At 47.7% G+C, this 17,272-nt stretch overlaps 1 protein-coding gene across 3 annotated transcripts in view; it reads right to left on the bottom strand.

Annotated features, from left to right (window-relative positions):
- Nucleotides 1–10,827: 10,827 nt before the first annotated feature.
- Nucleotides 10,828–17,272, bottom strand: part of CCDC40 (coiled-coil domain 40 molecular ruler complex subunit) — a 103,593-nt gene continuing 97,148 nt past the window's right edge. For all 3 annotated transcript variants that reach the window (XM_069752421.1, XM_069752422.1, XM_069752420.1), the window contains exons 18-19: nucleotides 16,927–17,085; nucleotides 10,828–11,241 (exon numbers count right to left, since the gene is read on the bottom strand). In XM_069752421.1, the coding sequence (XP_069608522.1) occupies nucleotides 10,978–11,241; nucleotides 16,927–17,085 (423 nt within the window). In that variant the 3' untranslated portion in view covers nucleotides 10,828–10,977. The remainder of the gene's footprint in view (nucleotides 11,242–16,926; nucleotides 17,086–17,272) is intronic.

Raw genomic sequence — 17,272 nt, 5'->3', positions numbered from 1 at the left:
TCTTTTAGCTTCCTTGCCACTGGCCTATCATATGCGGCCCTGCATTTAGAGTTTTTATTGGGCAAATCTACAATTTCTGGGATTGTGCGGGATACATGCACGGAAATCTGGAGAAGACTCCATCAAGAGGTGATGCCTGAACCAAAAATTGCAGACTGGTTACGTATTGCTCAAGGATTTCAGGACACATGCCAGTTTCCGCACTGTATTGGGGCTCTTGACGGAAAGCACATCCGTGTGCGTAAGCCGCCAGGTTCAGGGACCCAATTCTATAATTATAAACAGTTTTTCTCTGTAGTGCTGTTGGCCCTAGTCGACAGCAACTACAGGTTTATAATTGTAGATATTGGGGCCTATGGGAGAACTGGAGACTCTAGAGTCTTCAGTTCTTCCATTATGGGTCGGCGGCTGCGCAACAATGAATTGGATCTCCCACCCCCAAGTCACATACCAGGTGCTAATTTGGATGCGGTGCCTTACATGATGGTAGCAGATGAGGCCTTTCAATTATCAAGGAACGTCATGAGACCCTATCCACGGAGAGGCCTGGACTACCGGCGCAGAATCTTTAATTTGCGTCTTTCCCGTGCCCGCCGTCTGGTCGAGTGTTCATTTGGCATTCTCAGTGCAAAATGGCGGGTCCTTCAGTCTGCAATCCAACTGAGTGAAGGCAATGTAAATGGTGTGATAAAAGCATGTGTTGTTCTTCACAACTTTACAAGAGACCATGATTGCCCATCATCTGCTGCAGATGACATTGATTATGCAAATACTGTCTTGACAACTACACGTGTTCGTCCTTCACGTCGTCAGCCCTCTGGCCTAAAAGTTCGTGATGTTTTAACCAATTTTTTTGTGTCACCAGAGGGATCTACGGTTTGGCAAGACAATGCTGTTTTGCCTTAATTTTTGTTTAGATTCTAAGTTAATAAATCACATAATTTCCTTCAGAAATTGGTGTAATATGTATCTGATGATGAAAAGATGTAAGTGTGTAAAGCTGACAAATCATGTATGTAGCTGGACCAAGACATAAGACTCTGTTTTCAGAACAAATTTTTACTGCTCTGCGCATATATATATGCATTCCCAAAACATATTTCAATTTTCATATGTAATTTAAACAAAACAAACAACACAGCTTTACATGCCATGGTCACAAAAAACTAAGGCCAACAAAAGGCCAAAATGACAGGCAAAATCTAACATCCAAAACATTACAGGTTATGGTAGGTTGGGGGTGGTGATGGTGATGGCGGGTGTCCAGCATGTGCGGAACTTGGCCTGGGTGGTTGACCAACCACTCTGTCTACCTGTGTTATTGCAGATAGAAATTGCGGGTGTTGCTGCAAGCTGCGATCATGTGTATGACCTAACACTTGATGTGGCGGGTAGAAGGGCATCAAGTCCTGGCTACTGGCTTGACCCATTTGTTCCGAACCCCCAATATGACCATGTCGAGCAGACACATGTTGGGACCAGCCTCCAAACATGTGTCTGTTCAAGTGGTCAGATTGGGGATGTGCTGCAAAATCATAAATACCCCGGGTTTTGGCCTTGTTGTGTGGTTTGTGCAGGCTGTGGAGCTATAGGTTGCGGGGGTGGTGCTGACACAGTTTGTGATTGGTCCTGTGGAAGGTCTTGCACCGCCAGAAGGTTGGTAGATGACATTTGCCACCGTTCAAGATAATTAAAGATATTAGTCGGGTTGTTTGGGGGTGTTGCCGCATCTAGCAAAAGTTGGATGCAACCTCTGGTCCGCAGCCTGAGCGAGCGGGGAATGGGACGTAAATAGCGGGCAAGACTGCGGAAGTAAGCTTCCTCCCCATCATCATTGGCAGCTCGGGACAAATAGTCCAACACCCCGGTATCAACTTGCCTCTTGGTGCCAATGTTCAAAGCCACCCTTCTGCGACGACCACGGTTTGGTCTGGTAGTAGGCTGTGATGATGTATCCAGAGCCAATGTTGGACTGCTGCTCTGGCCTCCTTCATCAACCTCAGGATTTGCCTCCTGTGGAGCGGTAGACGCTGCTGCTGGTTGTGGTGGTGGGGGAGGGTGGTTGCTGCCTGTTGCTTGCCCAGATGGTCCAGCCAATTCTGCATCTTCAGCAACAGGGTCAATCAGCAACTCAGAGTCAGATCCAGTCTCTCTTTCAGTCAGATTTGACTCTGTTCTGTATTTCACAAAACATTATTTATATTAAAAAATACATACATATTCACATCATAAAATGTGTTAAATATTTGTACACATGCATGCACTTACGGTCGTAGCTCCATCACCGGGGCAAGAAAATTTAGGCGGTCAAAATAAAGGTATTTCCTTTTTTTGGGGGCTGCATCACCACTCCGCCCATGAACTTGACGCTCACGCCGGTATTGGTCCCGGCAACTCCGCCAGCGTCTATTTACATCATTGACTGCAAATATACAAAACATTTGAGATAAATATCACACACAAACAGTTACAGGCTTTGCAAAAACACATGGGCTAGGGGGACATAAAATTCCTTTGGCCCTATATTAACGGACTATAGCTAAATTAATTTAAAGCCATATTTGTGTCTCTTGGGAATGTTTTGGCATCTTCAACCAAGAGCATGGATGATTTACTAACATCATAAGCAAAACACATATGATGCTTTCAGGCTTACATGAAAAAAAAAAACATTTGAAGAATGGTACTTACATATTTCTTGCTGAACCTCTTGAGGTCGCTCATCAAAATCGGGGAACATGTGGCGACATATTGCCCTCCATGCTGCGTCTTTACGTGCACGGTCTGCATAATGTGCGTCGCGTTGGTCCCATAATTCGGGCCTATCATGGACCAGAGCAATGAGCATCTCCACATTAATATGCCTGGCCATGCTGCTACTACAGAACACTCCTTGGAGGCGTGCTTCCTGGTTTGCAATCCAGCGTGGGCCTGAAATTAGCATTCCAAAGCTTCCTGATAATGGATGATTCAATTTCCTGTCACCTGGAGAAGTCTTCCGTATTTCTCGCAATGCACACGCATGGTCCGTATGTAATCCGATGTTTTCTCGCACCCATAGACTTTCATTGGCGAGTCTCGCCCGAGATACGCTGACAATCGCAGCATGCTGCGATTTCACTCGGATCCTGAATACGGCCGAGAAAATATCGGATGATGGGAGCTGCCCCATAGATTAACATTGGGGCGAGTGCTATGCGATTTTTTATCGCATTGCACTCGTCCGTATTACGGTCTAGTGTGACCCCGGCCATATACTCATCCTCCGCCGTATTCACCGCTTTTTGGCACCGCTCCAGTCCCGCGACTCCATCTTGTGGGCACAGCTTCTGATTGGCCAGAAGTTAGAAGCTGCATCACAAGCGCTCAATGTAAGTCTATGAGGGCCAGAACGAGGCTCTTATAGACTCACATTGATTAGTGACCTCCGCACCGCCCCATGAAACACTCGAGCAACAGGTCACAAACTGCAAGAGATGGACCTAACCGGTGCGGTGGCGAAAACAGATGAAAACGCCGTAAGGTGAGTATCAGACAGTTGATCTTGAATTGAGGCTATATACACACGTTGCGGATTTTTCCACGCAGATTTTGAAAAATCCGCAGGTAAAACGCACTGCATTTTACCTTAGGATTAGTCACAGATTTACCGCGGATTTCCAGAGTTTTTTGTGCAAATTTCACCTGCGTTTTTACACCTGCGGATTTCTATTAAGGAACAGGTGGAAAACGCAGCACAAAGAATTGACATGCTGCAGAAAATACAACGCAGTGTTTCCGTGCGGTATTTTCCGCAGCATGTGCACTGCGGATTTTGTTTTCCATAGGTTTACATGGTACTGTACAACGCATGGAAAACTGCTGCAAATCCGTAACGGCCAATCCGCTACGGGTCCACAGCTAAATCCACAACATGTGCACATGTCCTTAAAGCGCCACTCCAGCCGTGAAATAAAAAAAAAATGCTGGATTGATGTCTTAAATATGATGCAGCTCATGGCTTACCCAGCTGGTAAGTATAATAAGCCCCCTACCTCCCAATCCCAGAGAACAACTATTACATGTGATGGAGTGCATATAATCTCGAAACAAAACCGTATAATAATCAGCCCCCCAGTGCCGTCGCCCCTCACCCACCTCAGCCCTCACAATACCCTTATCTTCTCACATTCACCCCCCAGTGCCCTGTCAACCCTCCGCCACCTAAGCCCCCACAACACCCACATCCTTTCCCATTCACCCCCCAGTGCCCTGTCCCGCTCCTCCACAACACCCCCATCCTCTCGCATTTACCCCCCACTGACTATGACATCCCTATCAATCTAATGCATTTTATCCCCACTTACCAATGAAGTTTGCAGCAGGACCAGGAAGTATCTGAGTAAGTGAAATGCAGGTGGACACTAAGGTTGCGTGTCCACGATCAGGATGGCCGGCGGTATCGTCGCTCTGCACTAAGCCCCGCCCCCTTCTGGGACGCGATGATGCCGGATGTGTTCACAGCACACATCCGGCATCATCGCACCCATCGCATAGGGCCCTGTGCTATATCTTGCGGCGACGCAGCGTCGCCGCAAGATATACGGACATGCTGCGATCTGAAAAGACGCGCAGCATGTCCGGAGTCGCAGGGCCGCCGCGTACGTGTTACCACGCATAGTGGAGACGGGATTTCATTAAATCCCCTCCACTATGCTGTAACATCTGGACGCTGCGTGTCTGACGCTGCAGCTCTATGCAGCGTCAGACACGCAGCGTTTCCTGCACGTGGACACACACCCTAAGACCCAGCGTGCTGCCCTGAGCCAGAAACCTGCAGCCTGGGAGAACCTGAGGTCAGTCAGCAGCACAATGCAGTGCAGGAGGGAGATTTGCAGCTGGCCACTGTCCGACCAGCACGCAGAATCTCCGTCAGGCATTTTGCTGCTCTCCTCCTGTGCTGTATTGTGCCTCATCACGTAAGTGGCAGTGGCGGCTCCCAGTGGGCACCTTCATGTGACAGGGTCCGGGGCGAAGGCCCCCTCTGCCCCCCCCAGTAGCTACGCTACTGATCCAAACACAGTTGGTTCCGACCTTCCTATAAATGCAGGCTTTACCATGTTATTAGCCAGAGTTAAGTGTTCACACTGGGCAGTTAGGTCCGGTACCCATCCGATCCATGAGATTACCTTGACGTTGGTGGATGGGCTCACATTTTTTGGCCAAATCTTGTGCTAAGCATCTCGTGTTTTATCATAGATTTCACAAGCCATTACGCTATTCACATTTCACGTATCGCACATTTCCTTGCTTTAGTACAATTGAGTGCAGCCATTGATCTATTTGCTATGTACCGGAAGTTGTTTTGGGGTATGCACCAGTTCAGACTAGTTCTCTGTTCAGTCAGTTTATCATTACTTCCCAAATAAACCATGTCAGCCAGAATAAATCCCAGGATCAAGGGCTGAAACCGAACCTGTGGAAATTAAATGAAATAAAAAATACATGATATAAAAATATTCTTACATTTATCAGCGTGATCACGTGTCACCGATGGGCTGCTATGACAGCCGGGGGTGTGCTGAAGACCCTTGTGGTTTCCAGACAGACCTCACTTGAAACCCAAATAGAAAACAGGTGGAACAGCATCCAATCCAGGTGAAAAAGAAAAAAAACTTTATTCCACAATCATACGTTTTGACCAGTGTAAGGCTGGGTTCACATTACGTTTTGGTAGTCCATTAACGCCGCCATTAAGCCCTATGTCGGACGCATTGCTAGCGGATGCCCACAATGGCCGTGCGCTAGCAATGTGCCGTCATTGAGTGATGGACCCTGGGACGCGGGCTGCAGCGTTTCTGGGCCCGTCACCTCTAGCGTAGATAGAGCATCTGCTAGCTCTATCTGCGCTAGCGATTTTGCATGTCGGCACTTGCGTTAACGCAGCCCGTTTAACACAGGTGTTGAACGGGCTGCTGTTAACGCAATGTGAACCTAGCCTTAGTCTTTATCAAGCAATTACGGGTCGAAACGTTGTATGACTGTGGAATAAAGTTTTTTTCTATTTTTTCACCTGGATTGGATGCTGTTCCCCCCCGTTTTCTATTTGGAGTTAATTATGTCCAATTGGGTCTATGGACTTGGAGCGTGCATCCTGATGTTTGTTTGAAGTGCTGTCGGCCGCCTTTTTTTCTTGGCCTCACTTGAAGCACAGTCTTAGGCTATGTGCACACGATGCGGATTTCCTTCAGATCTGCAGCATTTTTTTCACACGAGGAAACGCTGCAGTTCCGCACTGTGATTTACAGTACAATGTGAATCAATAGGAAAAAACAATGCTGTGCTAATGGTGCGGAAAAATACGCATGGAAAACACTGCGGATCAAAAGAAGGAGCATGTCACTTCTTTTGTGCAGATCTGCAGCGTTTCTGCACCCTTCCATTATAGAAATCCGCAGGGGTAAAAAACGCATGAAATCCACACAAAATCCGCAGCAAATCCGCAACAAAAACGAACAAAATCTGCATAAAAAACGCATCAAATCTCCACCTGCGTTTTCTGCCAGGAGATGCAGATTTTGTACAGAAAATTCTGCAGCCCAATCCGCAACGTGTGCACATAGCCTTAGGCTGAACTTCAAAGGAGAGGATCAGATGATCGCAGCTTCAAGTCCCCTAAGGTAACTAACAAGAACAGCGAAAAGGAAAAAAAAGTACATGTACACTCTCACCTCCAATATAACTACACTAGCTATTGAACCCGTTCTACGCCTGGGTGGCGAGCATTTATATTGGTATATGGTCTCCATCCTGGTATGTGCTGCTCCATCCTGCGTCCCCATCCTGTCATGAGCTGCTCCATCCTGCGTCCCCATCCTGTCATGTGCTGCACCCATCCTGCACCCCCATTCTGACATGTGCTGCTCCCATCCTGCGTCCCCATCCTGTCATGTGCTGCACCCATCCTGCGCCCCCATCCTGCCATGTGCTGCACCCATCCTGCGCCCCCATCCTGCCATGTGTTGCACCCATCTTGCACCCCCATTCTGTTATGTGTTGCACCCATCCTACGTCCCCATTCTGTCATGTGCTGCTCCCATCCTGCGCCCCCATTGTGACATGTGCTACTCCCATCCTGCGCCCCCATTGTGACATGTGCTGCACCCATCCTGTGCCTCCATTCTGACATGTTCTGCACCCATCCTGCGCCTCCATTCTGTCATTTGCTGCTCCCATCCTGCGCCCCCATCCTGTCATGTGCTGCTCCCATCCTGTGCCCCCGTTCTGTCATGCGCTGCTCCCATCCTGTGCCCCCGTTCTGTCATGTGCTGCTCCCATCCTGTGCACCTGTTCTGTCTTGTGCTGCTCCCATCCTGCGCCACCATTCTTTAATTTGCTTCTCCCATCCATATGCCCCATAAGCTGCTCCATTATGGTTAATGGCCCCCATAAGATGCTCCATAGTATATGCCCCCGTACACTGCTCCATTATGGTTTATGGCCCTCATAAGATGCTCCATAGTGTATGCCCCCCGTACACGGCTCCATAAAGGTTTATGGCCCCCATAAGATGCTCCATAGTGTATGCCCCCCGTACACGGCTCCATAAAGGTTTATGGCCCCCATAAGATGCTCCATAGTGTATGCCCCCGTACACTGCTCCATAAAGGTTTATGGCCCCCATAAGATGCTCCAGTGTGTATGCCCCCGTACACTGCTCCATAAAGGTTTATGGCCCCTATAAGACGCTCCAGTGTGTATACCCCCGTACACTGCTCCATAAAGGTTTATGGCCCCCATAAGACGCTCCAGTGTGTATGCCCCCCGTACACTGCTCCATAAATGTTTATGGCCCCCATAAGACGCTCCAGTGTGTATGCCCCCATACACTGCTTCATAAAGGTTTATGGCCCCCATAAGACGCTCCAGTGTGTATGCCCACGTACACTGCTCCATAAAGGTTTATGCCCCCATAAGACGCTCCAGTGTGTATGCCCCCGTACACTGCTCCATAAAGGTTTATGGCCCCCATAAGACGCTCCAGTGTGTATGCCCCCATACACTGCTCCATAAAGGTTTATGGCCCCCATAAGACGCTCCAGTGTGTATACCCCCGTACACTGCTCCATAAAGGTTTATGCCCCATAAGACGCTCCAGTGTGTATGCCCCCGTACACTGCTCCATAAAGGTTTATGGCCCCCATAAGACGCTCCAGTGTGTATGCCCCCGTACACTGCTCCATAAAGGTTTATGGCCCCCATAAGACGCTCCAGTGTGTATGCCCCCATACACTGCTCCATAAAGGTTTATGGCCCCCATTAGACGCTCCAGTGTGTATGCCCCCGTACACTGCTCCATAAAGGTTTATGGCCCCCATAAGATGCACCAGTGTGTATGCCCCCGTACACTGCTCCATAAAGGTTTATGGCCCCCATAAGACGCTCCAGAGTGTATGCCCCCGTACACTGCTCCATTATGGTTTATGGCCCCCATAAGATGCTCCATAATATATGCCCCCGTACACTGCTCCATTATGGTTGATGGCCCCCATAAGATGCTCCATTGTATATGGCCCGTATGCTGCTGCGATATATATAAAAAAAAAAACCATACTCACCTATCGTCGCTGTGCTGGGGGGCCTGAGCAGGCGGGGACACCGGAGCGCTGTGGGGGTCAGGTGCCGGTATCGCCTCTAGCTCAGGCCCCCCAGCACTTGCTATATTCACCTGTCCCCCGTTCCAGCGCTGCGCGCCATCTCCGGCTCCTCTGGCTGTGACTGGTCAGTCAGAGGGCGGCGCCGGCGCGCATTAAGCGAGTCATCGCGCCCTCTGAACGTCACAGCAGAGGACCCGGGAGACAGAGCCACACGCAGCGCTGGAACGGGGGACAGGTGAATATACTCACCCTCCTGGCACGTCCACGGTCCCTGCCTCTCCGGTGGAGATCGCGGTGTGCATTCAGTGTTTACGCACACCGCGATCTCCTGGGAGCGTCACTCTGTGGGGGCCAGACTGCGCCGGCGCTTGCGCAGTCTATAAAGGCTTCGGACAGAGTGACGCTCCCAGCGTTATATTATAGATCTTAGGCCTATTTCAGACATCAGTGTGTCGGGTACGTGTGGTGACAGTTTTCACACGTTTCGGAGACACTTACACACGTAGACCCATTCAAGTGAATGGATCTGTACACGTCAGTGTGTTTCCACAGCCCGTGTGTCCGTGTGAAAAATACGCTGACGTGCATTTTTTAACAGCAGCACTGGCCGCAAAATGTCCCGTACATGAGCACACTGATACAGTAACACAGATGACATCTGTGTGACGCATACCAGCACCAGAGAAGCAGCGGTACTGTTAGCGCTGTTCCCCGACGATGGGTGCTGAAGACTGCTCTCATCATTCTCCCATGCTCACGCCGTGATCAACAAGGGCAGGGAAGAATGATGAGAGTTGTATTCAATTGATAACGCTGACAGATAAGAATTGCAGCCTGCAGCTGTCTGTTTTGTCTGGCTGGTTATCAAAAATACAGGGAAACCGATGCTGGATTTTTCATTTATTTATAGTGCAGGTGCCGGCTGATGAATACTCCCATCAGTCGGCACCAGCTCTCACTGTTATTAGTGGTTAACGGCAGCAGGTGTAGGCTGATAGGAGTAGTAGTCCCATCAGTCACTGCCTGCTGTCGCTGTTATCAGTTGAATATAATGCTCAACATTCTCCCCTGCTCACTGGCAAAGCAGGAGAGGATGATACAAGCAGTCTTCAGCACCAAGCATCGGGGAACAGCGCTAACTGTTCCAGGTTTTTCCAGTACCGGAAATATCAGGAAGCATGAAACCGGTCTCATTAACAGTTAAATCTTAGACTTTTGTTGACCCCAATTCTAACTTATTTGTTATAAAGAAACTATTACAGAAGACAATAGGTTTTGAATTTTCTTACCCATACTTGGTCAGTTCCTTTTCATCAGCATCCTGCCAGCACTATAGGTGCTTTAATTTCATTCTCCAATCACAGCCTTGAGTGCTTCTGCTATTGTCTAATGGTGTGTTTGCTTTGAACTGAACGCCAAACTCTTTTTATGCATGTATGGAGATTCATCATGGAGACAAGACTCACCCCTACTTAATTTAACCAGCATTTTGACCAAGGATGCACAAACCTTTCTAGTCAGAGGGCCACACTGTAAGATTGAACCAATTTTCGGGACTACTATATTTTTTATATTTTTACTGCTATAAAATGTTAGGGGGTATTACCATGAGACATTCATTACTTATCAAAATTACATGTCATAAATGCTTGATTTGTCCTGTCACCATTTTCAGGACTTCCACCTATCAAGACAATGGAGGTTTCCATCTCCCCCATTCAAGCACAGACCTTGCATTTGATCATTCATTGTAATTTATGCAGGCTGCTAAGAAAAGTGAGTGTTTCACTATTGATATAGCCACATTCATGCATCTTATCAGCTCCTTTCTGAAATGCCACATAACAGCCAGGAGATCTCCATCCTCCCAACATATAGGAATCCAAAGGTGGCTACACATTGCACCATTAGGACTTACGTGCCTGTGCTCCAGTGCTATGTGCCATTCCTCTTCTTACTGACGTGAAAAATATATGTCAGGAACCACTAAAGACAAACCTTCATGTCTGTGACCAGGAGGTAGGGAGCCAAACAGAAGGGCACTATACGCTGCATCTGGTCACCAGGTAGTGCCCACCTGCCCTAGACAGATTACACTTGACAACAGGCAGCAGACATCAAATTGGGCACCTCATGGTCAGCATTTTGGATTGATTTTTTGTGGATAATACATCATAGTTTAAAAAAAAAGTTATTTGAAGATTGTATATTTAATCATATTATCCGATGAGATCAAGATATCTGAAAGCACAGTGACATCATATACTTTATTTAGTATAAGTACATTCTGACTTCTTAAATTAAAATATGGACTTTGTTAGACAATGTACGGAGCAGTAATTTATGGTGCTCTCTCTGTAGCAATTTCCTGTGCTCCAACCCTTGCTTCCAGTGCAAGACTTATGTGATGCAGAACACTCTGATACTGCGGGAACTCCTGCTGGACCTGGTGGATGATCGTGCTGACTGTGTGCATGCGGCTCTCTTGCTTTTGCTGCTCTGCCTCCAAGGTTTGTGGGCTGCTGAAAACTGGAATGTATTTGCCGTCCTTCACAGCTTGCAAACGCTTTACGCGAGTCTGGAGGGTTACAATCTGCGACAGGTTCTGGACGAGAGAGAGAAAATACTCAGGTTAGGGATCACTCACACCAGCGTATAACATGGCTGAGAGCTATATGATGTGTTATCAGATAACACTCGGCCCAATGTTATACTATGGGGCAGTGCAGATCTGTGATGTATCGGATAGCACTCGGCCCATTGTTATACTATGGGGCAGTGCAGATCTGTGATGTATCAGATAGCACTCAACCCAATGTTATACTATGGGGCAGTGCAGATCTGTGATGTATCAGATAACACTCAACCCAATGTTATACTATGGGGCAGTGCAGATCTGTGATGTATCAGATAACACTCAACCCAATGTTATACTATGGGGCAGTGCAGATCTGTGATGTATCAGATAGCACTCGGCCCAATGTTATTCTATGGGGCAGTGCAGATCTGTGATGTATCAGATAGTATAACATTGGGCCGAGTGCTATCTGATAACACATCACAGATCTGTACTGCCCCATAGTATAACATTGGGTTGAGTGTTATCTCATACATCACAGATCTGCACTGCCCCATAGTATAACATTGGGCCGAGTGCTATGGGGTAGTACAGATCTGTGATGTGTTATCAGATAACACTCGGCTCAATGTTATACTATGGGGCAGTGCAGATCTGTGATGTATTATCACATAGCACTCGGCCCAATGTTATACTATGGGGCAGTGCAGATCTGTGATGTATCAGATAACACTCGGCTCAATGTTATACTATGGGGCAGTACAGGTCTGTGATGTATCAGATAGCACTCGGCCCAATGTTATACTATGGGGCAGTACAGATCTGTGATGTGTTATCAGATAACACTCGGCTCAATGTTATACTATGGGGCAGTGCAGATCTGTGATGTGTTATCAGATAGCACTCGGCCCAATGTTATACTATGGGGCAGTGCAGATCTGTGATGTATCAGATAACACTCGGCTCAATGTTATACTATGGGGCAGTACAGGTCTGTGATGTATCAGATAGCATGCGGCCCAATGTTATACTATGGGGCAGTACAGGTCTGTGATGTATCAGATAGCACTAAAGGCCCCGTCACACATAGCGACGCAGCAGCGATACCGACAACGATCCGGATCGCTGCAGCGTCGCTGTTTGGTCGCTGGAGAGCTGTCACACAGACAGCTCTCCAGCGACCAACGATCCCGAGGTCCCCGGTAACCAGGGTAAACATCGGGTTACTAAGCGCAGGGCCGCGCTCAGTAACCCGATGTTTACCCTGGTTACCATCGTTAAAGTAAAAAAAACAAACGCTACATACTTACCTACCGCTGTCTGTCCCCGGCGCTGGGCTTCTCTGCTCTGGCTGTGAGCGGCAGGCAGCCGGAAAGCAGAGCGGTGACGTCACCAGCCAGAGCAGAGAAGCACAGCGCCGGGGACAGACAGCGGTAGGTAAGTATGTAGCGTTTGTTTTTTTTACTTTAACGATGGTAACCAGGGTAAACATCGGGTTACTAAGCGCGGCCCTGCGCTTAGTAACCCGATGTTTACCCTTGTTACCAGCGAAGACATCGCTGAATCGACGTCACACACGCCGATTCAGCGATGTCAGCGGGACCTCAACGATCAAAAAATGGCGCAGGCCATTCCGACACGACCAGCGATCTCACAGCAGGGGCCTGATCGCTGGTACGTGTCACACATAGCGAGATCGCTACTGAGATCGCTGTTGCGTCACAAAACTTGTGACTCAGCAGCGATCTCGCTAGCGATCTCGCTATGTGTGACGGGGCCTTAAGCCCAATGTTACACTATGGGGCAGTGCAGATCTGTGATGTATCAGATAGCACTCAGCCCAATGTTATACTATGGGGCAGTGCAGATCTGTGATGTATCAGATAGCACTCGGCCCAATATTATACTATGGGGCAGTACAGATCTGTGATGTATCAGATAGCACTCAGCCCAATGTTATACTATGGGGCAGTACAGATCTGTGATGTATCAGATAGCACTCGGCCCAATGTTATACTATGGGGCAGTACAGATCTGTGATGTATCAGATAGCACTCGGCCCAATGTTATACTATGGGGCAGTACAGATCTGTGATGTATCAGATAGCACTCGGCCCAATGTTATACTATGGGGCAGTGCAGATCTGTGATGTATCAGATAGCACTCGGCCCAATGTTATACTATGGGGCAGTACAGATCTGTGATGTATCAGATAGCACTCAGCCCAATGTTATACTATGGGGCAGTGCAGATCTGTGATGTATCAGATAGCACTCGGCCCAATGTTATACTATGGGGCAGTGCAGATCTGTGATGTATCGGATAGCACTCGGCCCATTGTTATACTATGGGGCAGTGCAGATCTGTGATGTATCAGATAGCACTCAACCCAATGTTATACTATGGGGCAGTGCAGATCTGTGATGTATCAGATAACACTCAACCCAATGTTATACTATGGGGCAGTGCAGATCTGTGATGTATCAGATAACACTCAACCCAATGTTATACTATGGGGCAGTGCAGATCTGTGATGTATCAGATAGCACTCAACCCAATGTTATACTATGGGGCAGTGCAGATCTGTGATGTATCAGATAGCACTCAACCCAATGTTATACTATGGGGCAGTGCAGATCTGTGATGTATCAGATAACACTCAACCCAATGTTATACTATGGGGCAGTGCAGATCTGTGATGTATCAGATAGCACTCGGCCCAATGTTATTCTATGGGGCAGTGCAGATCTGTGATGTATCAGATAGTATAACATTGGGCCGAGTGCTATCTGATAACACATCACAGATCTGTACTGCCCCATAGTATAACATTGGGTTGAGTGTTATCTCATACATCACAGATCTGCACTGCCCCATAGTATAACATTGGGCCGAGTGCTATGGGGTAGTACAGATCTGTGATGTGTTATCAGATAACACTCGGCTCAATGTTATACTATGGGGCAGTGCAGATCTGTGATGTATTATCACATAGCACTCGGCCCAATGTTATACTATGGGGCAGTGCAGATCTGTGATGTATCAGATAGCACTCGGCCCAATGTTATACTATGGGGCAGTACAGATCTGTGATGTGTTATCAGATAACACTCGGCTCAATGTTATACTATGGGGCAGTGCAGATCTGTGATGTGTTATCAGATAGCACTCGGCCCAATGTTATACTATGGGGCAGTGCAGATCTGTGATGTATCAGATAACACTCGGCTCAATGTTATACTATGGGGCAGTACAGGTCTGTGATGTATCAGATAGCATGCGGCCCAATGTTATACTATGGGGCAGTACAGGTCTGTGATGTATCAGATAGCACTAAAGGCCCCGTCACACATAGCGACGCAGCAGCGATACCGACAACGATCCGGATCGCTGCAGCGTCGCTGTTTGGTCGCTGGAGAGCTGTCACACAGACAGCTCTCCAGCGACCAACGATCCCGAGGTCCCCGGTAACCAGGGTAAACATCGGGTTACTAAGCGCAGGGCCGCGCTCAGTAACCCGATGTTTACCCTGGTTACCATCGTTAAAGTAAAAAAAACAAACGCTACATACTTACCTACCGCTGTCTGTCCCCGGCGCTGGGCTTCTCTGCTCTGGCTGTGAGCGGCAGGCAGCCGGAAAGCAGAGCGGTGACGTCACCAGCCAGAGCAGAGAAGCACAGCGCCGGGGACAGACAGCGGTAGGTAAGTATGTAGCGTTTGTTTTTTTTACTTTAACGATGGTAACCAGGGTAAACATCGGGTTACTAAGCGCGGCCCTGCGCTTAGTAACCCGATGTTTACCCTTGTTACCAGCGAAGACATCGCTGAATCGACGTCACACACGCCGATTCAGCGATGTCAGCGGGACCTCAACGATCAAAAAATGGCGCAGGCCATTCCGACACGACCAGCGATCTCACAGCAGGGGCCTGATCGCTGGTACGTGTCACACATAGCGAGATCGCTACTGAGATCGCTGTTGCGTCACAAAACTTGTGACTCAGCAGCGATCTCGCTAGCGATCTCGCTATGTGTGACGGGGCCTTAAGCCCAATGTTACACTATGGGGCAGTGCAGATCTGTGATGTATCAGATAGCACTCAGCCCAATGTTATACTATGGGGCAGTGCAGATCTGTGATGTATCAGATAGCACTCGGCCCAATGTTATACTATGGGGCAGTACAGATCTGTGATGTATCAGATAGCACTCGGCCCAATGTTATACTATGGGGCAGTACAGATCTGTGATGTGTTATCAGATAGCACTCAGCCCAATGTTATACTATGGGGCAGTACAGATCTGTGATGTATCAGATAGCACTCGGCCCAATGTTATACTATGGGGCAGTACAGATCTGTGATGTATCAGATAGCACTCGGCCCAATGTTATACTATGGGGCAGTGCAGATCTGTGATGTATCAGATAGCACTCGGCCCAATGTTATACTATGGGGCAGTACAGATCTGTGATGTATCAGATAGCACTCAGCCCAATGTTATACTATGGGGCAGTGCAGATCTGTGATGTATCAGATAGCACTCGGCCCAATGTTATACTATGGGGCAGTACAGATCTGTGATGTATCAGATAGCACTCAGCCCAATGTTATATTATGGAGCAGAACAGATCTGCGATCCATTAGTGGAAAGAAGAATTAAAGGGGTTGTCCAGTGAAAACAAATTAACTTGCTGACTTGTGGGTGCCACACCACTGGGTCTCACATAGATTTGCAACTCAAGGAATATATACCCACGTTACAAAATTGAGTAGCTGGTCGGACATCCATCCCCCATTTCGTTCATTCTCTATCTGGAAATGGCCAACTGCAGGGGCCAGCGGCCCCATAGGGACTGAATGGACCACAGGTCACACTGCCACTCTATTTTAACAGGGATCAGGCTAGGGCTACATGAAGACTTTGGCCACAACAGCCATCGTGCGACTAAAGTTCGTTGATTGCCACAGCTACATCATGGCGCTATTCGAATGGATAAGGTCACATTGCAACATCTACATGGCCACCACAAGTAGGTGCAAAAAATCAAAATACAGACCCATTTTTTGTGACATGCTTCTTGCAGTCGTGATTGTGTAGGTGTCACAATGTGATCCCAGTCACTTGTATAGTGCTGCGATGTAGCAGCGGCACTGAGCAAACTTCAGTCGCGCAATGGCTGTTGTGGCTAAAGTAGCGTTGCAGCCCTGGCCTAAAAGTTCATCCGTGAGGGTCCCAACAATTGGACAACCACCAATCAACAAGTTTTCACATATCCTGTGGATATGAGATAATTTGCATTCACAAGAAAACCCCTTTAGGGTATGTGCACACGTCAGGATTTCTTGCAGAAATTTTCCTGACAAAAACCGGACATTTCTGCCAGAAATCCGCATGCGTTTTTACCGCGATTTTACCGCGTTTTTGATGCATTTTTGGTGTGTTTTTTGTGCGTTTTTCCCAAATGCATAGAATTGCGGGAAAAACGCAGAAAATCCGCAAAAATAATGAACATGCTCATTTTTTTACCGCGATGTGTTTTTTTTGCGGAAAAAAACGCATCCATGTGCACAAAACATGCAGAATGCATTCTAAATGATAGAATGCATAATGTATGCGTTTTTAATGAGTTTTTATAGCGTTTTTAGCGCGAAAAAAACGCGAAAGAACCTGAACGTGTGCACATGGCCTTAAAGAACAAATGTAACTACCTGACGCTTCTTTTCTTGCAGCTGCTCAATGTCATTTTCCATGGAGCCGGCGTCTAATCTCAGGGTGGAGATATGGTGCTGTTTTTCTGACATGGCTGCAGTGATTGTCCTCTGAGTGTCTTCCATGTCAGAGATGGTGCTGTTACATTCATCTGTACTCTGTGCAATATAAAGGACAATATGTTCTTACTTAAGGTGAGTAACATCAGATAGGACCTCATTTGCACTTTATAATAAACATTTTCCACCCCTTGTATTAAAGAGTACCGTAATCATCTATATATATAATTGTCTAAGGGTTTTTCCGTCTGTCTGTCTGTCTGTCTGTCTGTCTGTCTGTCTGTCC

The sequence above is a fragment of the Ranitomeya imitator genome, chromosome 2 (assembly GCF_032444005.1).
Source record: "Ranitomeya imitator isolate aRanImi1 chromosome 2, aRanImi1.pri, whole genome shotgun sequence".
Lineage (NCBI taxonomy): Eukaryota > Metazoa > Chordata > Amphibia > Anura > Dendrobatidae > Ranitomeya > Ranitomeya imitator.
Note: the sequence above shows the minus strand (reverse complement) of the source record. Positions and strands in the feature narration are given on the sequence as shown.